The 17815-nt window shown below is 44.6% G+C and overlaps 1 protein-coding gene across 3 annotated transcripts; it reads right to left on the reverse strand.

Annotated features, from left to right (window-relative positions):
- Positions 1-229: 229 nt before the first annotated feature.
- SNX5 (sorting nexin 5) lies at positions 230-17753 on the reverse strand. Of its 3 annotated transcripts, none has more exons than XM_056357180.1 (13): positions 17598-17753; positions 8683-8787; positions 8083-8193; positions 7387-7508; positions 6940-7063; positions 6179-6274; positions 5203-5308; positions 5048-5123; positions 4148-4187; positions 3970-4056; positions 2717-2876; positions 1878-1963; positions 230-796 (listed from the first exon to the last, which is right to left on the reverse strand). In XM_056357180.1, exons 1-13 carry the CDS (start codon positions 17628-17630, stop codon positions 749-751), a joined length of 1194 nt encoding a protein of 397 aa, XP_056213155.1. In that variant the 5' UTR covers positions 17631-17753; the 3' UTR covers positions 230-748. The 3 variants fall into 3 exon arrangements, with proteins under 3 accessions (XP_056213155.1, XP_056213156.1, XP_056213157.1); XM_056357181.1 differs by lacking the exon at positions 17598-17753 and adding an exon at positions 16675-16807; XM_056357182.1 differs by lacking the exon at positions 17598-17753 and adding an exon at positions 16675-16807 and having other exon boundaries at positions 8083-8216.
- Between the last annotated feature and the right edge of the window lie 62 nt (positions 17754-17815).

The following is a 17815-nucleotide window of genomic DNA, read 5'->3' on the forward strand; positions in this document are numbered from 1 at the left end:
TTTGTGTGTAGCATATAAGAAGTAGAAGTTTGAGAGCTACTCAAACAGCAACATGACCCGAAGTCCCCATTTTTCATGTCAACACCCATTTCAAGAACAATCTTAGAGTCAAATATTTATCTCTAGTGCTCTGAATAAAGAGTTCCAGGTGATGAGTAACTTGTGATAGTTCTGTGCCTGAAACCTGTTTGTCATTTTACATCCCACACAAAGTCTTCCCATACAACAGTTGTTGTATCAGACATCTTTATTTAATGTATTGCCCAAGTGTACAAATACTGCATGTAGTTATAGAAATTCAAAATATATTTTGGTAGAAATCTGACTGGGAAGTGGAATGTTAAGATATTTACTTTATAAAGTCACTACACTTATAGAAGTCACTCCCACTTGCAAGTTTTAAATATATTAGGGCTATGAAGAGACAGATTACTTTATGATCCTGAAAAAAGTTCTTCTTGAAAAACATTTTCTGCTAGATGAAGTCAGTCAGCAGCTAATTGATTTCTTACATTTGACTCATTTTGAGTTAGCCAACAGGATGTTAGCTACATCCAGACAATACATACACAATTCAGCTCTCATTTATACCAAGAAAGTCAATGTATCGCTATCAACATATTTAAGTATTAGTCAAACAGAATCTCAGTGACAATATTTATTTTAAGCTAATGAAGTCAAACCAATAAGTTGCCCCTGGCCATTGAGTGCAATTGATGCTTTTTTCACATTTTCAGAATAAGGCGTCTTAGTTCTTGAACAAGTCAATACAGCTTTGCAGGAGAGAGACATTGTTCTGAAAAGGAAGAGAATTAGATTCAGCTAAGTATGACTGATAATTTAAATCCTGCCTTCCACAACAAAGTAGCTTCCAAAATAGTAGCTCCATCCCAGGATTCTGTAGCCCAAGACATTGCTAAAGAGCTTATATTGCAAAGACAAGCATTCAAGCCGTAAAGCATCAAAACTAGATCATACAGTCCAATCTACCTCTTCCTGCAGGCTTGCAGCCAGGACTCATTTTGTGGGAAGGACAGAGGAAAGAGACAGTAGTAAGTTTTGGTTTTTTGGGGTTGTTTGTTTTTGTGTTGTTGTTTTTTTTTTTTTTTAAGTGAGCCAAACTGAGCAGTATTGTCAGGCCTTTCATATGTCACATTCAAGCTCAGTACCAAAGTAGCTACCTGCGATGAAGTCCAGAGCTCTCAGGGAGTGGGAAATTACACTTTCCTTCTTCAAAAGAAGCTGAGGATGCACAGTTACCTCTCAAGTCTTTCTGCTTTGTTCTCCTTGGCACTAAACTAACAGACCCTGTAACCTGTGTACACTTTCCTGGATTAAGCTGGCAGTACATGGGGTGGTCTCTGCAGCCTACTTCAAGCCTGCTCCGTAAAGCGTGGCAGAGGCTGCTACAAAGCCAGTGTCCCCCTTCACTGACCAGCCAAGGGGGAAGGGTTGACAGCTAGATCACAAGCTGCAGGATGTGCTCTCACAGCACTCAAGAACACTTGAATCAGCAGCTGTGTCTAGATGCAGAAGAGATCACACCCCACAGATGAGGCTGCTGATGGGAAGTTAGGTGACCTGCTGTGTACTACCTGCAAAACTTCTTACTTGCAGTGCAATAGGCTGGTGTACTAAGAGCAACAGGTTGAGACCTGCTCTGTGCATGAAGTCTGTTAAGACTGTCAGCATTTGTTCTTTGTATGAACTACATCTACAGTTTTTTACTTCCTTTCCTTCCCCTCTTCAGATCTCAGCTGAAGAGCCCAGCCATTCTATTTTGCACTTTCTAGTTTTAAAGGGAACCCAGCAAACCCTCCAAGTTACACCTTACTCACTTCTCTCAAGCTAAGCCTGTTAAATTCCAAAAAACACACCTTTGCATGTTTTATTTCCAGTTCTGCCATTTCAATTAGGTTTTTGCGGAATGCTGCTATTCTCTTCTGTTTGAAGCTCATCAGCTCTGTAGGGAAGAATGAACAAACAAAGATAAGACAGACATACAAAGTGTGACTGAAGTTTCAGTAACGCCCCTTATGTTTCATGAGTTCTGTTGTACAGCTCCAGTTGCAGTATTCGACTAGAAAAAGGTTCAAAAGTTACACCTTGCTGTTCCTAGCCAGAAATGCATTCATCACACAGCACTGACATCTCTGTGAGGAAACAGACAGCTTGTCTAAGACAGAAAGGTTTTATAGGAAGACAACTGGAATAAAACAGAAGCAAGCCACACAAGCTCTGAGATCACAGAACATTTAAAAAACCAAGAACACCAAAAATGTGTACCATGAAAGTATGTTTCCTCTGTTCTGTACTGTCCAAAGGCATCTACTAAGAACCAGTGTTTGAAACTCTGAATGAGGCACTCAGCTGTACTGGGACAGAGTAAAAGCCTGTTTGCACAGTTCTAATTGAGATAATCAGAAGCCTGAGTAGTTACCTTCTGGTGGAGGCTCAGAACAAAAGTTTAGTCTGGAAAGCAAGTACCAAGGGCTTTTAATTAAGATTTGTCTTGTACTGACACTGCTCTGGCTTTAGACAATCATTCTTAAAAATATTTAGCTGCATTAATTTTACAGGCATCTGTACTGCCCTTGGTATGTCCAGACTACTTGCTTCAGGAGTGTTCAGAAGCTTTCAGTAGCTGAAGGTCAGATGGAAGCTTGGACTGTATTAAGATCTCCCTTCAGCACAAATACAGCAAAGCTTTGTTTACCTTGTTTTGCAGATTCAGAAATCTTTTCAAACTTCTGACAACAATCCTGTTGATGTGCCTCAGCCAGCCTCACATCCTTGCTCTTCAGTCTGGCTTTATCTAGAGCTTTGTTTGAGTTTTCATAGTCAACAAGAGCCCTTGTACGTCTGTACAGAAGATCCTGAAAACAGACAGGAATAGTGCATCAAAACTTTTAAGAGGACCACTTCCCGAACTGAGGTTACAGCTACCTTAGCAGCAGCAGGTTTCAATTCTTTCAGCACCAGATTCTGATCCTTCCAACAAGCTATTATAATCTGCTATGCTCTTAGCACAGCAACAGGAGCGTTTCACCAGTGCAGCATCAAGTTTTCAGGAGAGCCACTCATGCCTTAGTCAAGGAAGTCTGAGGGCTACTGTAGGCATCACTTCTTCCCTAAAAGTAGCTTTATCCTTCTGTAAGGCAGGCCTCTCCATTAAGGAGGAACAGCACTTTCTGAATTCCCTCAGTCTGCTTCTAGGAAGGAATACACTATCATTTCATTTGTTGGTGATCTGACAGTTTGACTGAAGCACTACACAAACCTAGACACAAGCAGCAGTATAGGTCTCAGCACCAGTTCTCTTCCAATTTAACAGCAGTATAGTCCCGATATCTGAATAGCAGTAGATTGCACAGAGCCTGTAGTGAATGTTCCAGGGTACGTGACATTAGAGGTACGATACCATATGAAGAGGCTCATCAGTTTTATACCTAGAAACCATTTCTCAGCATAGTCACCCCCTTGCCAAGTATTGATTAGAAAAGAGTTGCTGGCAAGGCTTTGTCAGTCACATCAATCTATCAAACCGCTCTTGGAAGTCCAGACTCCAGCAGCCTTCCCAGGTTACTGTACATTCATGATTAAGTACTTAATCAGTGGGGATTTACTTCAGGATTTTTAGTTATCACTGGGTTTACTGAGAAGTCATGAGTACTCAGGCAGGGGAAGGGTTAGCACACTGCTGCAGACTCAGATTCAGTTTGCTCTAACTTACTGAAATGTAAAGAGTTCTTCCTCTCTACCCGTACAAAAACTGGTTGGCCATCTTAAGCAGGCCTTCTGTAAGTGGGCTGGGACACAGCTAGCCAACATACAGTTTCTAAGCCACAGCAGAATATAGGAGTGACACATCTTAGGCAAAACAAGGGTCCACTTTCTTATCTTAAAGCACAAAGAATACCATCAGTGAGCCATAAAGATCTAAGCTTCAAGAAAGAAAACCATTCTCACCTTAGCAGCTTCTATATTGAGCATGTAGTATCTCAATAGTTCTGAGAGCTTTAAGTCTTCGTCAGACGAAACTCTACTCTCTACCTTCTGCAGAAGAGATCAGATAGTTGGTATGTAACAGGAAACAGCAACATCCAGATACACGGATTCTTTCCCCACTCCCCAGAGCTTCTCTTACCCTGAGTTTCTCAAACAGCTCAGCAACTTTCAACAAGTACCTAGCAGGGGGGGGAAAAAAAAAGCAAGCATAAATAAGTTTTAGATAGTTCTTAGCCTGATAAATGCTGGCATCAATTGGCAGAAAACCAAATAGCTTGAGGCCGGAGTTCACTCCCACATACAGATCCAGACAAGGGCTTGACAAGAACTCTGGTTTAAGCGAAGACCTAAACAAAAGGTTCAGTACAAGAGATGCTGGATCCCAGCCTAACAGACTAGTACAGTTGAGCAGCTAGACACCATTTAAAGTAACTACACTGATCTCTAGAGCGTAAGGATCTTGTGGAGAATTTCCCCTACAATACCCTCCAGAGGGATGAACAGCCTTGCTCATGCAGCTAAATACTCTGTTTTAACAAAGTCTTGGTGAATTGATAACAAAGTTCAGAGAGGTGGAAGAATTCACCTCAGAAAAGGTGACTAGTTTTCCACGGCTTAAAAAACCCACACCATTCTGGAATTTCCAAGGTCCAGAACATACACTAGGCCTGTATTCTAATGTGCTGTTGAATACAAGCACAGTTTAACACAGATGCATAAACCCTTTCTCCCATATTCTCTGGGAGTTTGTGACCTGAAGAAAAATTCAAGGAAACTTCTGCTTAGAAGGAGCTTTGATGACCAGCACAGTTCAGCTCTAGGGCACAACGGGCAAAAAAGATCAGCCAGTTAAAAGCTGGATGCAATTGATAGTTTTAGGTCTGATGCATCACAAGCACCAAAGGAAGGGAAGTTTCAGTGCCATTTTCTTGCAACTCAAGAAACTCAAACTGGCTATGACTCAACCCCTTGGATTTTACAGAAGGAACTTCATATTCCCAGACTCAGGATATGTTTATGAACGGTTAGAATTGCTTACTTTTTGATAACTGTAGGTTCTTCTAATGCCAGGCTGTTCAAGCAAGCTGAAGTATAAATATAGTCATCTGCAACATCTACAAGAACAAGACAAAATTTTCAGGCTTAAATCAGCAAGACTACGAGATCATTAGAAAGGTCTTTGAAAATATTTACTTTTATGAGATCTTGTCATCTTATCTGCTTTTGCACATGCATCCTTTATTCTGTTGTAGTAGTTTATAAGAAAAGTCTTCTCTTGCTCAAAAAAGTCTTCTACTTCCTGAAAGAGAGTAGGACCTGTTAAGTCAGTTACATTATACAGAATACAACCTCTTCGCTATTTTGGGAAGGGCCAAAGACATAACCATAGCCACCTGAGCATTATGTCTATTGATCTCCATTAAAGAACAGAGTTCAAGACAAGATCCCGAGTCAAGAGTTCAACAAACCAAGCTGTCTGGCAAGTGCTTTTTTCACAATGAAGTGAAGATGGACTTGACATCCAGCTGTTCAATGTAGCTGGTTGTCTGAAGCAGCCACTAAATTGGCACCAGACAGCCCTTAGGACTATCAGCTGCTGAAATTTTATTTCCCAGGCCTGCTCCAACACAGTGGCTAAGCAGTAAGCAGTTTACAAGCTTGCTTCACATCCGCAAATGTCACATGTACTGTAACGTTTCATGACATTGTGTTTAGGACAGCAAATCTATTTGAAAGAGCTACCATGGCAACATGATAGAAAAAGCTCAAGCTGGACCATTTACAGGAGCCTTTGGTATTTGATCTCATCTAGTGCAAGCAGAAACACATAAATCATGTCTGTTCAGAGCTCCAGAGTAGACGAAACCCACAAGCACATTTGCTGTGTAATCCTTTCCTCCCCACCAGTACTGGGTGTTAAGGCAACTCTTCTGCATCCACCAGAAACTTTCAATATACACTTAAATCTTTAACAGCCTATAGCTCCAATGTCTTATTTCTACAGGAGTCAACATTAATATAGACTACTCCACCCAAGCTGGGACATCATTAACAAGGGTTAGTAACTGAGCCCCACACGCTTGAAGCTTGAAGCAGACATACCTAACTTCCCCAGAGCAGGAAACAAGAAGCATCAAAATTAGGGTAAGAGGTAAATCAACTACCTCACCTTGACTCCAGAGAAGAGGACTTCATCAGCACTCTTTACCACACTTTTTAAAAAGCCACCAAACACCTCTTTCGTATTTTTCCTCCGAACACTCAGCTGCAACAGAGAGGCCAAGACAGCTTTAACATTACACCAAGGGGGAAAAGGGACTACTTTGACACTTGCAGTGTAGCAACATCATTTATATTTCACTTATGACAGAGCAGGCTGATTTCCAAGCTCTTGATAATACCTGTATAAAGATGGATCACGTAACAAATGGCTTGACTAATAGTCAAGCCATTTGTTACATGATAGTAATAGTACAGAATAGAATAGTTCAACTGTTCTGCACCACAGATTTTTCCCATTCCCAGAAACAGCTCAGTTTCTCCTCACACATCTTGGATCAGCATCTATCACTCATAATTAGGTATAACACAACAGATGCAGTACTAGCTTCAATACACCTCCATTCTTCTGTTTTAGGATGACGCAGCACACAGCACAGGTACACCTGAATACACTGGCTCCTTAGATAAAGGCATATAAAGTTGGCTTCCTAACCAACTTGACTAGGATTAAGAAATACTGATATTTGTAGCAGGAAAAGGTCTAAAGGTCAGGCTTTCATCCTTCAATCATCTCACAGAAGTACTGGCAGTATTTTCTTGCTGATGATGCACAGATTTACACAGCATTCTGACTGTGCCCAGAAAAAAGTGACAGCACTCCTAACATCTTGCCTCACTTAAAGGAGAGGAAAAAAAAGCACGCCTTACATCCTGGTCATACTCCAGGAAAACATGAAAATTGCGATCTTTGTTCAGCACAGGATGAGAAGAAATCCGCTGAAGGAAGATTTCATGTGATGATACAGTCTTCTTGAAGACAGCGAGGTATTCACTGAAAGGAAAGAACAGACCAAGATCCTCACTTGTACTGCCTTCTTCAATACACAAAGAATTGCTTTAAGTTGATCCAGTGAAAATATTCACCAGCTTCTGAAATAGCTAGCTAGTGATAGAAAAGCTATTTTCAATCTCTTTAGCTAGTAGGTTTTCCAGTTTGAAAGCTTTTGGCAGCTCCCCAGCTCCAGGATTTTAAAAATTATGCAGCGGCAGACACCTTCAAAACAGTCACACCCAAGATCAGTTATCACCAAATAAATTGCTCTCCCAGGAGGTTTCTCTAAGTGCAGCTTTTGCCAGTAGACTCATTCTACTTACGCTTCTAGCTCTTGCTTCATTTTGGCAAACTCTTCTTTTGTCATAGACACTTCTCCTTCCCCTAGTTTCTGCATCTTCTCTCTGGGACCATCAAAGTCAGGCTTTGAAGGTGCTGGAGGTATCTAGCCAAGGAATTGGTTAGTGATAGATGCTAGCAAATAAAGTTTTCCAAAATTACTTCTAGCCTTCTCTGGAAGGAGGCCCTTTTGCCTGGGTCATGGCAAGCCACCAAGGCTCTGCACTCAGGAATTCGAGGCATGCTGATGTCTAGGTCCCTGCTTGCCCCTCCCAGCTCTGTGCTACCCCTGCCCCAGGAGGGAAAGCCATCAAAAGGAACAGCCTCTATAATCCACCCCAAAGCCAGCCATCTTCTGTGGCCCACGGGGCTTCCTAAAGAATCATGATGGGAAGGACAGACTGTATTTTACAGCATTTCCTTGTGTCATCTTCAGGCAGATATGAATACCACTGTAGAGTCAGAGACTCTCAGAGCATCAAGCTTTTTTTGCTGCTCCAAGCTACATGGAAAGTTAACATACCACTCAAGGTGTTTGGGAATTAAGGCAAAAGGAACCATAGGGGAATACTCAAGTCACAAAACTCTAGTAACATTGGTAAAGCAGACTTCAGCTCTAACTAGTATGCGCTTTAAATTACTGTAGTGTTTCAGAATTACATTTTTTAGGAAGTACTTACAATAAGTCCTGCATACTCTTCAGTTTCGGTGAGCGTATCATGCAGCCACACAAAGTCTTCATGCTGCCTTGTAACTGAAAACTCAGAGCTTTGAAAAGCTGGCAGTGTAGTCTGGAAGAGAAGATATAGAAGGCCTACTGTTTTGTAAATTAGTGCTTTTAGAAACAGTTCTGTCCATTTCCAAAGGAAGCTATTTTGCCTAGTAAGAGCCTTGCCTACTCTTTTAGCTGAGCTGGCACTCATTCCGCAAGCCATACCAGCAAGGAGACTATTTAAAGAAAAGGCACTGTTGTGGAACAGCATTTATGCAGTTTATTTTGTGAAGTTTCACAGTAGCTGGTTTCCCCACTCCTACTCCCCAGCCTTCTGGTGTCAAGCTAGGATTCCTTTGCAAAGACAATCTAGTGTATCAGCTACCTTGCCTCTATTTAGAGCGTTCACATCTTCAGAAATCTGAAGTTTCTGCATAAATATACACCCGCAGGCCACATTCAAGTGGAAAATTTCCGTCATTGCCAAGTTCATCTTTAGAGATAATTGTAAATACACATATTACAGTCATAACATTTATGAAGACCTCTTTCTATACCATGATCTTACCTTTGTATGCACAGTGAACTTGACTCTGTCCTTTTCACTTAGGGCATCAGGTATATCAATTTGGAGAGAAGGATCAACGTTCAGGTCTACAGATACAGACCTCAGCTGCAACAGAATTCACAGTATAAGCCTTGGTCAATCATCCTCCTTCCAGTATTTCTCCAGCTTGTTTACTTGGAGCACACCAAGCCAAAGCCTATTACACCATTTAGAAGACAGCAACAACCCGACAAGTTCTCTCTTCATTATCCTGTGCTGCCAAAATAAGGTGGCAGAACAGCTCCTAAGGGCCTAGCCTTATGATCCGTTTCCTCACCCTCCAACCTAAGAGCTGCTTTAATGCAAGGTGAGAAGAATTAAGTGCTTCTATTTCTCACAAACAGCAAGCCATAGACAAGAGCCTGATGCTTCCTCACAAGGCTTGGATTGGTCAACAGTACACTCCAATCTCCCAGAACTACTGCACATGTTCCAGTAGCTGTTCTGACAGCTGCAGAGGCTACATTCTCTCTGATCCTGGGGAAAAGTGGGGCATGAAGCCTCCTTAGGCTCCCACAGAGTCTAAAAGCCAACTGTTTGCCAGAAACAGGACAAAACCCAAGAACACTGTGGCACCATCACTGCATCTGTTTAATCCTATTTTCAGAATACCTGGTATCATATTATTCATTGCTTCTAAAATGCACATTTGCTGTTAAAGAAAGCCCCAATAAGCTGGTACAAAAACTAGCCTCAAAGATATCCGAGTTTTGTTTTACAGAAAGCTATTTACTGCTTGTAACTGCAAGTCTCTTCCGCTCCTAAAGTCAGGTTTTGTCTGTCCTACCCTTTCTAGACAGAGCTTTGTGCCTGCCAACATTTTAGTGCTATTTGTTTCTACTCAGAGCAGCTATTCAGGTTTCTGAGCACACTGTGTGAGGCACCCTTTACAGGAGACCTCCGAGCCTACCAGGTTCAATAAAGACCAGACTTGCCTTCCCAGTGCTTCAGGTAGGCCTTAGAGCCAGCATCTTCCTTTGGGGACTCATTTCTTCATTCCAACAGCCCACCCCCAGAACATAATTTCAACCATACTCAAACTTTTCTAGAGCGGTGGAATAGCATTCTCAGTTGAAGATGCTCTAGGTTACACACCACTAACACCCTCAAGTCATAGTCCTACTGGAATTCCTTGCAAGGACAGAGCTTTCTGACTCTGAGCCAGCAAGGCCTTGGTGCTCAGCCTGCCACCCTGTTCTAGGAAGCGGCCAGGTTGCCCTCATGGGTGGTAACACTCAGCATAGCCACCAGCTCATGTCTCCCTCCAGTTGACAACCTGAATTTCCTTTACCAAGTCATAGTTCACTGCTTGTACCCAACCATTGAGGACAAATGGCTTCAATTCTCTACATGACCTCAGAAGTAAACAAAAAAGTTTAGGCATACCCAGCATAGATTACTAAGGTTCACACATACATGGATGTGCTTGAGGTATGTACTGGATGTATTTAGATACCCTGAATAGACTTTTACAAGCTGTTAGATGCTGGTGATCAGCAGCTTCAGTCAGTCATCTGTACTTCAGAAGCGTGCAGAAACCTGAGCCTATCACATCATGGTGGTTCCTGTGCCATGAAGCCTGTGTTCTGAGAAGCCCTCCCTTCAGTGCTGCAGCATAAGCTCAAAATAAAAATGGTTTGTTAAGTGAGAAACTGCCAGAGATCAAGGCCACAACACAGGAAGTTTGCCGAAGAGTGACCAGAGCCAGGCTGAATCCTAAGGTTATTCTTCAGAAGTAATTCCAAATACCTTCTCAGGAAACAAGCTAGAGAACCAGGCCATGACTGATGGTGTTTCACCACCCTGCAGCACACTAGTACACAGACCCCACCAGCCAGGAGCTTGCCCCTACTACCTGCTAAGCACGGGTTTCAGCATCAAAGCCTCTAAGCAAACTGTGCCAGACAGCATCCGAGCAATCCTGTCACATCACAGACAGCTTGAACACTGCCTTAAGTTCCTGTAAAGCTGCATAAGAACTGTTCAGAGGTTGCCCTTTATAAGATGAAGCTTTGCTTCCAAAAGATTTGAAAGCTCCCTCCCCCTAGTCTGGCCATCTGTGTACTGCAGCCCAGATCTGGTAGATGACAAGTCTCTCTGACTACCTGCAGAGGACACAGCTGTCAGGCTAGCATGTATTTGCCTCTACCCAGCCTGCCCCTGCCTACACTCCCACTACCACTGATGTCTACTGTCATCTATGATTAGGCTCGCATACATAAATGAGGAGTACCCTCATCCTTCCAGCCACACTAAAAAGACTTCCATCCGCTGCATACCAGCTGTTAGCTAGAGTTAGAAGGAGCTAGGTAAGAGACATCTTTTTAAGCCTTATGACTATGGAAGGGCCTTGTACGCAGCACACTGAGCTTACCATTCTGAGTTCTGTGGGACAGGAAGCTTTTATCCCATCCTGGGTATTGCCTTTGCAACAAGCAAGAGTGTTCAGGTTAGAGCTATGCCCTGGAACACAGCTCCTAGCAGTCCCAGCACTGCTCACATCCAAGTGGACATGGTGGGGCTCCAAACACTACAGGGACTCCAACAGTACAGTCATTTCTCTCCAGTCACCCCATGGGACAGATTATTCCCCTACAGGCCCGTGACTCTGGTACTTGCTAGGAAGACACAGACCATACAGCACAAAGGTACATGGTTCCAAGGTCACCGACACTGGTTTAGGCAGGAGCTGCCCCATTCAAGCACTAGAGGAAGCACAGGCCACCATTCAGATACTAGTTTCACTTGGAGCACAGCTTGTCGTGTGTTGCCAGCTGAATGAGGCAAGTTGGTCAGTGTTTCCCAGCCAGATAACACTAGCAGCCAAAGCAGTGAGATGCAGACCCCCAGTGTTTTGCATCCTGCTTACTTATCTTTACTGTCCAAACAGGATCAGCAGTGCTAACAATATGAACTGCTGAGTCTGGAAAGTATGATAAGCCAAAGGAAACTGCTTCCTCCCAGCTAAACTAAGGAAAGGATTACACAAATCAGCCAGTCCTGAATTTGTGAACTTTCTTATTAAGTCTTGCAGAGAAAGTAACCCATGATCAGATGCCGCCTGCACACTCCCTCATGCCTAGCAGTTGCCTGCAAAAGAGACAAGCAGATATAGACACAAAATGGTATTGCTTTGTCAGATTAAAGCAATTCAAGTGTCACAGGCGCTTCTCGGCTGCACTAGCACCATGACCTGCAGAGGCAAAGCAGCAAGAACATAAAACCTACAGCTTCAACAAACCCCAGAAATGCTACTGCAGGAAAGCTTGCTGCCCCGGCTGGGCCTTCCTTAAAAAGAAGGAACTGGGAGTCAACAAGCAGCAGTGCTCAGCTATGCGCTCCAGAGCAGTATGTACTATACATATGGCCCAAAGTGGGATACCAGCCCAGACACAGGGCAAGAGTCAAGAACTCCCCTACATGTAGCGGTGGGATTCTGCCCCTCAGGACTACGTGAAGCCACTTGCTAAAAAAACCTCTTTTACATCTCCTGCCTTAAACATCTGCTGTATAAGTATAGGCTGGGCCACATACATTAAGGCCACTGCAGGCTCAAACATCAAGCCTCTCACTGTTTGAAGACAGGACAGGATTATCACTCCTACCCTTCAGGAGTCTGCTCTTCAGTGAGGGACCTGGAGCCACATGAAATAGAGGATCATAAAACCTGGTCTACTCTAGTCCTGTGAAGGTCACTGTGGGCTTCTAACTCTAGGCCAGAGACCTTTAGGATTACACAATCATAGCAGCAAGGGTCAGACTACAAAGAGAGTATTCACAGTCTGACTTCAGGAGGACAAAGTGCCTTGTTTCCCTACAGAAAGTGCTGGAGCAGCATTTCTCCACTGAACTGGAGGAAAGAAGCCCCCCTCTTGTTACCACAGCTCTACAAAGCACTACCTCAGTGAGCACCTAAAGTAGATGTTTTACACCAACCTTTCACCTACACAAGCACCTGCTCCTGCAGCATTAGCAGCTCACTGCTCAAGGCATTTCATTCTACCACTCATCCTGCACCCATCCTACAAGGAGGAATGAAGACCAACTTGCTTGTGGTCACATGAAGGCTTGTGCAGAGCAAAGGAATTAAACTTTCATCTCCAGCCCCCAGGCTTCTTCCTGTATCACAGCAGGCACCCCACCTAAGGCCTTCCCAGGAAACCACTCCATTTTAGCTCTCTGGCCTGCCATATCTGGCAGCTCCATCATATCTGGAGGCATTTCTCTGCTTGGACATCATTGCTTTTTCCCTGCACTCCAGGCAGTGGGAAAAAGAACTGAGGTTTCTCAATCCCAGTTACTAGAAACCAGTTTGTCACCCCACACCCTCAAGGGGATAATTCAAGATCAGCAACTTGCAAGAGATCATTTCTTCCTTACTTGCAGCACATGCCACAAAGAGCTATAGAGGATGATGACTCTTGAAGCAGCACGGGGGGAAACAGCTGGGTTGGGCTGCAAACTGAAACACTCACCCAAACCCAGCACAGTGCCTCCACTTTGATCTCTCACTTCCCTTTCTCAGAAACAACTTAGAGGCTTCTGGTTTGCCATGACTACAGCAATTGTTACAGCTGCTCTGATGCCCCCCCACTTCTAGGCCGATGCCTCTTCAGTGACTTGTACTGAGATCCCCAGGGCTTCTTGAGGATTCAAGAAAAACTTCTCTTTCTTGAGTAAAGATACTGCCCACCACAACTGTCTGACCTGGAAATTAGAAGACATGAAGCAGAGCCCTCCAGAACAACAATCAGTCATCATATCGATTAACATTTCTAGGCTTCAGGACCAGAAGACTAAAAACAGGTATTATGGTACTAATTAGGACACTGTGATAATCATCTGATCTGGTAGCCCAAGAGATAGCAGAGTGCATTACTGTGACCAATCCAGGTAGCATTTGACAGCACTTTCTTCTATTGCTTGGACATGTTAAAAAAGTAACAAAAAATGTTGGATCATTTTAGTACAATCTGGTGATGACCATCAGCTACCCAGACATAAGTTTTGATCAGGCCTCACCCAGTGCAAATACATCTTCACACTTGCAGGCATTCAGTGGAACGAAATAGTCTCAGCCACTGAAGCTGCCTAGTTCTGTTGAACGGCCTGAACTCCTGCTTTTAAAATTACACCCTTTGCAGTTTGAGCATCAGTTCTAGATGACTCGATGTTACTTCTGCATTCTAACAAAAGAATCTGCCAGTGCAAGCAACAGTATACAACATCTGATTGCTAGGGAAATAAGAATCCATATTTGTTCTCAAAATCAGATTAATCCAGGAGTCTTCCACATAGCTGGGCTCCCAGAGGGAACAAAGCCTTTCCACAAGGATTTACGTGTCACCGAGCTTTCTGCTTACTGTCAGCTAGCTTATAAAAAAACCCAACCTACACCACAACTCTTATGATCAACTCCTTGCTGTCATTCAAGCAACAGCCACAAACAAGACTCCAGTAGTAATTCCATCTGCCACTATCCAAAATCCATCACATTTTTTACAGAGCAGTCTTTCTCAGAGCTGTTTAAGTGTTCTCCAGAGAACACTAAAAGATCATGGTGCTTTCTGGCAGTTTATACCAAGTCCTGAGTTCCAGAGGGCCTGGTTTCAACACCCAGGAGTTAACCAACAGTCTTTAGACTATCTGGCATTAGTTGCTGGAACAACACTTCAGTCATATTCATCACAAGTAGCTTAAGTTTCCCTTTAATCAAGATACTAAAAATACATCTGAAAGTATACTACATGCATGCAGCAGTAAAGAACCAATACAAAAGATGCAAAGCTTTGATTTTGCAGCCTTCGTGACAGACTTGATATTAGCTCTCTGACATTCAGCTGAAACAATCCTGAAGTAATCCCAGTTACATATAACGAGGAAAATTGAACCAGCCTTCTTGCGTGCTGCCCTCATGTTGCTATTTATGCTATAGAAAATGCTTTCCCAAATTTACAGCTTCTGACTGTAAAATTAGTGATGCAATGGTTTAATTATTTTGCTTAAAACAAAGATAAAGAGGGAATAACAGCTCAATTTAGTCACACTGAAATGGCTTTCTGCACCAAGCACAGTGCTTGGCAAGTAAGCAGAAAGCAGCCTCTATAGCCAGAGCACCTGTTGCCACTGGGTGTGCAATAAGCTGGCTGTTCACTTAGCTCTCCTGTCAGAAAGATCATCTGCATCACTCTGCAGAAATCAAGTGGTCACACACCTCCTTACAGAGGTAAGGAGCCGTGGGAAGGACACCATCAATGCTCAAGGATCCCACATTCTGAGCAAAAGCTTCTCTAGCTCACCTTGTTCCACCTAACAGCACACAGGACACCTCCATCCAACCCACTGCTTCCTCAGCTCTAGGGGTCAAGCAACTGCTTTGGCAGTGCAGGCTCTATCTACCCTGCTGCAGCGGTCTGCCTGCAGAGCACAGCCTATAGCTAAGCACTTTTAGCCCATATGCCATCTGCACCACAAAGTACGCCCAGGTAAAATGGAAGTTGTGCAACAGAAGCAAACACCTAAGCCACAGTCAGCATCTACAGAATGTTTTGCTGACCTCCTGCAGTGAGGCCAGAGCTGGTGGTAGGGAGTCTCAGCAATGCAGACTCACCATGCCCTCTTCACCTCCCATGGACATGAAATTGTGTCGTTAGCCCAAACTGCTGCACCAGCTTCATGGAGACTATGTCCTTGACAGTACATCATCCAGTCGCTTTCACCTTGCTAGCGGTTCATCTCCTCCCGCAACAAGCAGAAGCAGTTTTCTTGCAAAGGATAAGCAAGATCTGGAAAGTGATGGCCTACTAGAACATGTAGCAGAAGTTGCCCAGCACCAAGAGCCACTGTTCAGGAGTTGTAACAGCAAGTCCCAGGCTATGACACACCATTTTTTCTTCTGCTGACTGTTCTCAGAAAGAGGGGCTACTACATGCACTCTCAGTATTTTGACCTAGAACAGTTTAACTGCAGACTGGAGCCTTTAAAATACCATCAAGCCACTGACATTAAGAAATACCAGGGTATGTGCACAACCTTAGTTTGGCAGTCCCCATACTCTCTTCACTTTCTCAAGTGCTTTTTCCTCCCCATGACAGATTACACCATCTTTCCCACTGCACTTCCAATCACGCTTATCCTACCCTCCCTTCCTCTTCCTACATATCCTGATCCTCTCCTGCTTCATCACCTCAGGGTCAGTTTTCAGTTTATACTTACCAACAATCCCTATTCAAGGTTAATACCTAACGAAGCTTCTTTTATAGGCATAGGCTTTATCTACTAGCTGTGCACAAGTTCCATGTTGCTGTTTCTTTGCCTAAACAGGGACAAGATAGGAGTATTTCTCTCCTCCCTGCTGCTGGTGGAATCTCAAGACAGCCCTGCTACCAAACACAAGCTAGTTAATCTTTGGCCATTGAGCATTAGAGTTTAAAGCTACTCCAGCCCTCACTGTGGGAACATTTTCCCTTCCCCCCCCAATATTCCTGTCTGCTAAGTTAGAAAGGGCACATAAACACTCGGAGCACTACCAGTTGCTGCAAGGCAGTTGATATTTTACCTTCCCCTCCACCCATCACCTGCAGGTCCTGCAAGCCTATACACTGGCACTCAGTATTCTCAAATGGCAGAAACTTTAATACTAATAGTTTCACATGCAGCAGAAATAAGTTGAAGCACTGGGTAATTCACAGCTCAAAGCAAGTAACTAGAAAACAGTTGTTCAACAAGCTTTTGCATGTTCTACTGGATCAGGTTTTTTTAAACTATTCATATGCAAGAGAAGCAAATGAAAAGAGTTAAAGGCAGGTGTGTTTCTAGCCCTCACATCAGTTAACGTACACCTTTCAAAAAGCTGGAAAAAACACAGACTGAAGAGACTTAAGCACCCTTAGCAACTTAAACACAAGTCATAATCCTGCAAGCGAGTTAAGTTTAGTCACAATACAAAACTACCTTCAGGTGCAACAGGATGAAAGTCAAGTGGACAGCTCACAGATTGTTACAGGGCTATCTTGCCTTCTATTCAAGGTGCATGGAGTAGTTATTAAACCAGGTATTTTAAGCCAGGCAGCTTGTCCAACATGAGAAATAATTCCACACTCTGTCTGCATACAAATACATTAATTCAAACAAACACAGCCAGTTCCCAGTTTAGCATTTAGCTTGCATTTCCTCTGAGACCTTGAAAGTCTTAACTTCGGGTAACATCTCATACTCCCCCTCAAAGACAAGGCGTAAGCCTCCCCGGCACTCAAATCTTCAACGCTACCAGAGAAAGGAAAACCAAGGCAGCTACTGATGTGACAGCAAAGGGAAAAAGGCATCCCAGCTGAAGTGAGAGCTGACAGCCTAACGAACACAGGCCACACACCCAGGAGGCTGGTCCCAGGCACAGCAGGCAGCTGGCCCGCTGGGGAAGAGCGGGTCGGAAGGCCTCGGGCACCGCCGGCACCCCGCGGGGCAGCCCCTGCCTCCGGGCCCCGCTCCCCACCTGCGCTGCCTCACGGCAGCTACACAGCCCTTCCCTGCTCCCCCTTCCCACCCTGGCTTTAGCTGTTCCGTGGTTTGGGGGGTTTACCCCCGTTCCCTCCTTTCTTTAGCCTTCTCTCGGCATCTTCAGGGACAGCACTTCACGCTCCCCCTGGGCGGCTACCCGTCGACCAGGTGCCCTCAGAAGCCCTCGGCCGCAGGAAGCAAGCAGCACGGGGGCTAAGAAAACTAATATTTAAAAACCAAACCCTAAATCGAACAAAACCCCGTCACCGCCCCGGTGCGGCCGGGGGCGGAGCGGGCGGGGAGCCCCCTCGCAGCCCGCGGGGCCAGCCCGGCCGTAGCACCGCCGCTCGCCTCAGCCCGACTCGGGCCGCCGCCCTCACCTTGCTCAGCGCGTCCTCCCGGAGCAAAGCCATGTCTCACCGAGCACAACCACCGCTCACCACCCCCCGCGCCACGGCGGGCGCCGCCGCCTCATATAGCCCAGGGCGGAGCCGCGGCCGCCACACGCCCCCAGCGACACACCCCCACCGTCCCGGCAGCCCCCGCGCCGGCCCGGCTCTCGACGGAAGCCGCGACGCTCACCGCCCCGCGGGTGGCG

The sequence above is a fragment of the Falco biarmicus genome, chromosome 12 (assembly GCF_023638135.1).
Source record: "Falco biarmicus isolate bFalBia1 chromosome 12, bFalBia1.pri, whole genome shotgun sequence".
NCBI classification, from domain to species: domain Eukaryota; kingdom Metazoa; phylum Chordata; class Aves; order Falconiformes; family Falconidae; genus Falco; species Falco biarmicus.

What these genes read in the sequence shown, in the direction of transcription:
- SNX5 (XM_056357180.1), bottom strand. Translation starts at nt 17,630, where the DNA reads ATGGCTTTGCTCCGGGAGGACGCGCTGAGCAAG. An exon ending in GAACCTACAGTTATCAAAAA is followed by an intron (nt 4,188 to 5,047) that starts GTAAGCAATTCT and finishes CCCCCCTGCTAG; the next exon opens with GTACTTGTTGAAAGTTGCTG. An exon ending in TTCTGAATCTGCAAAACAAG is followed by an intron (nt 1,964 to 2,716) that starts GTAAACAAAGCT and finishes TCTTCCCTACAG; the next exon opens with AGCTGATGAGCTTCAAACAG.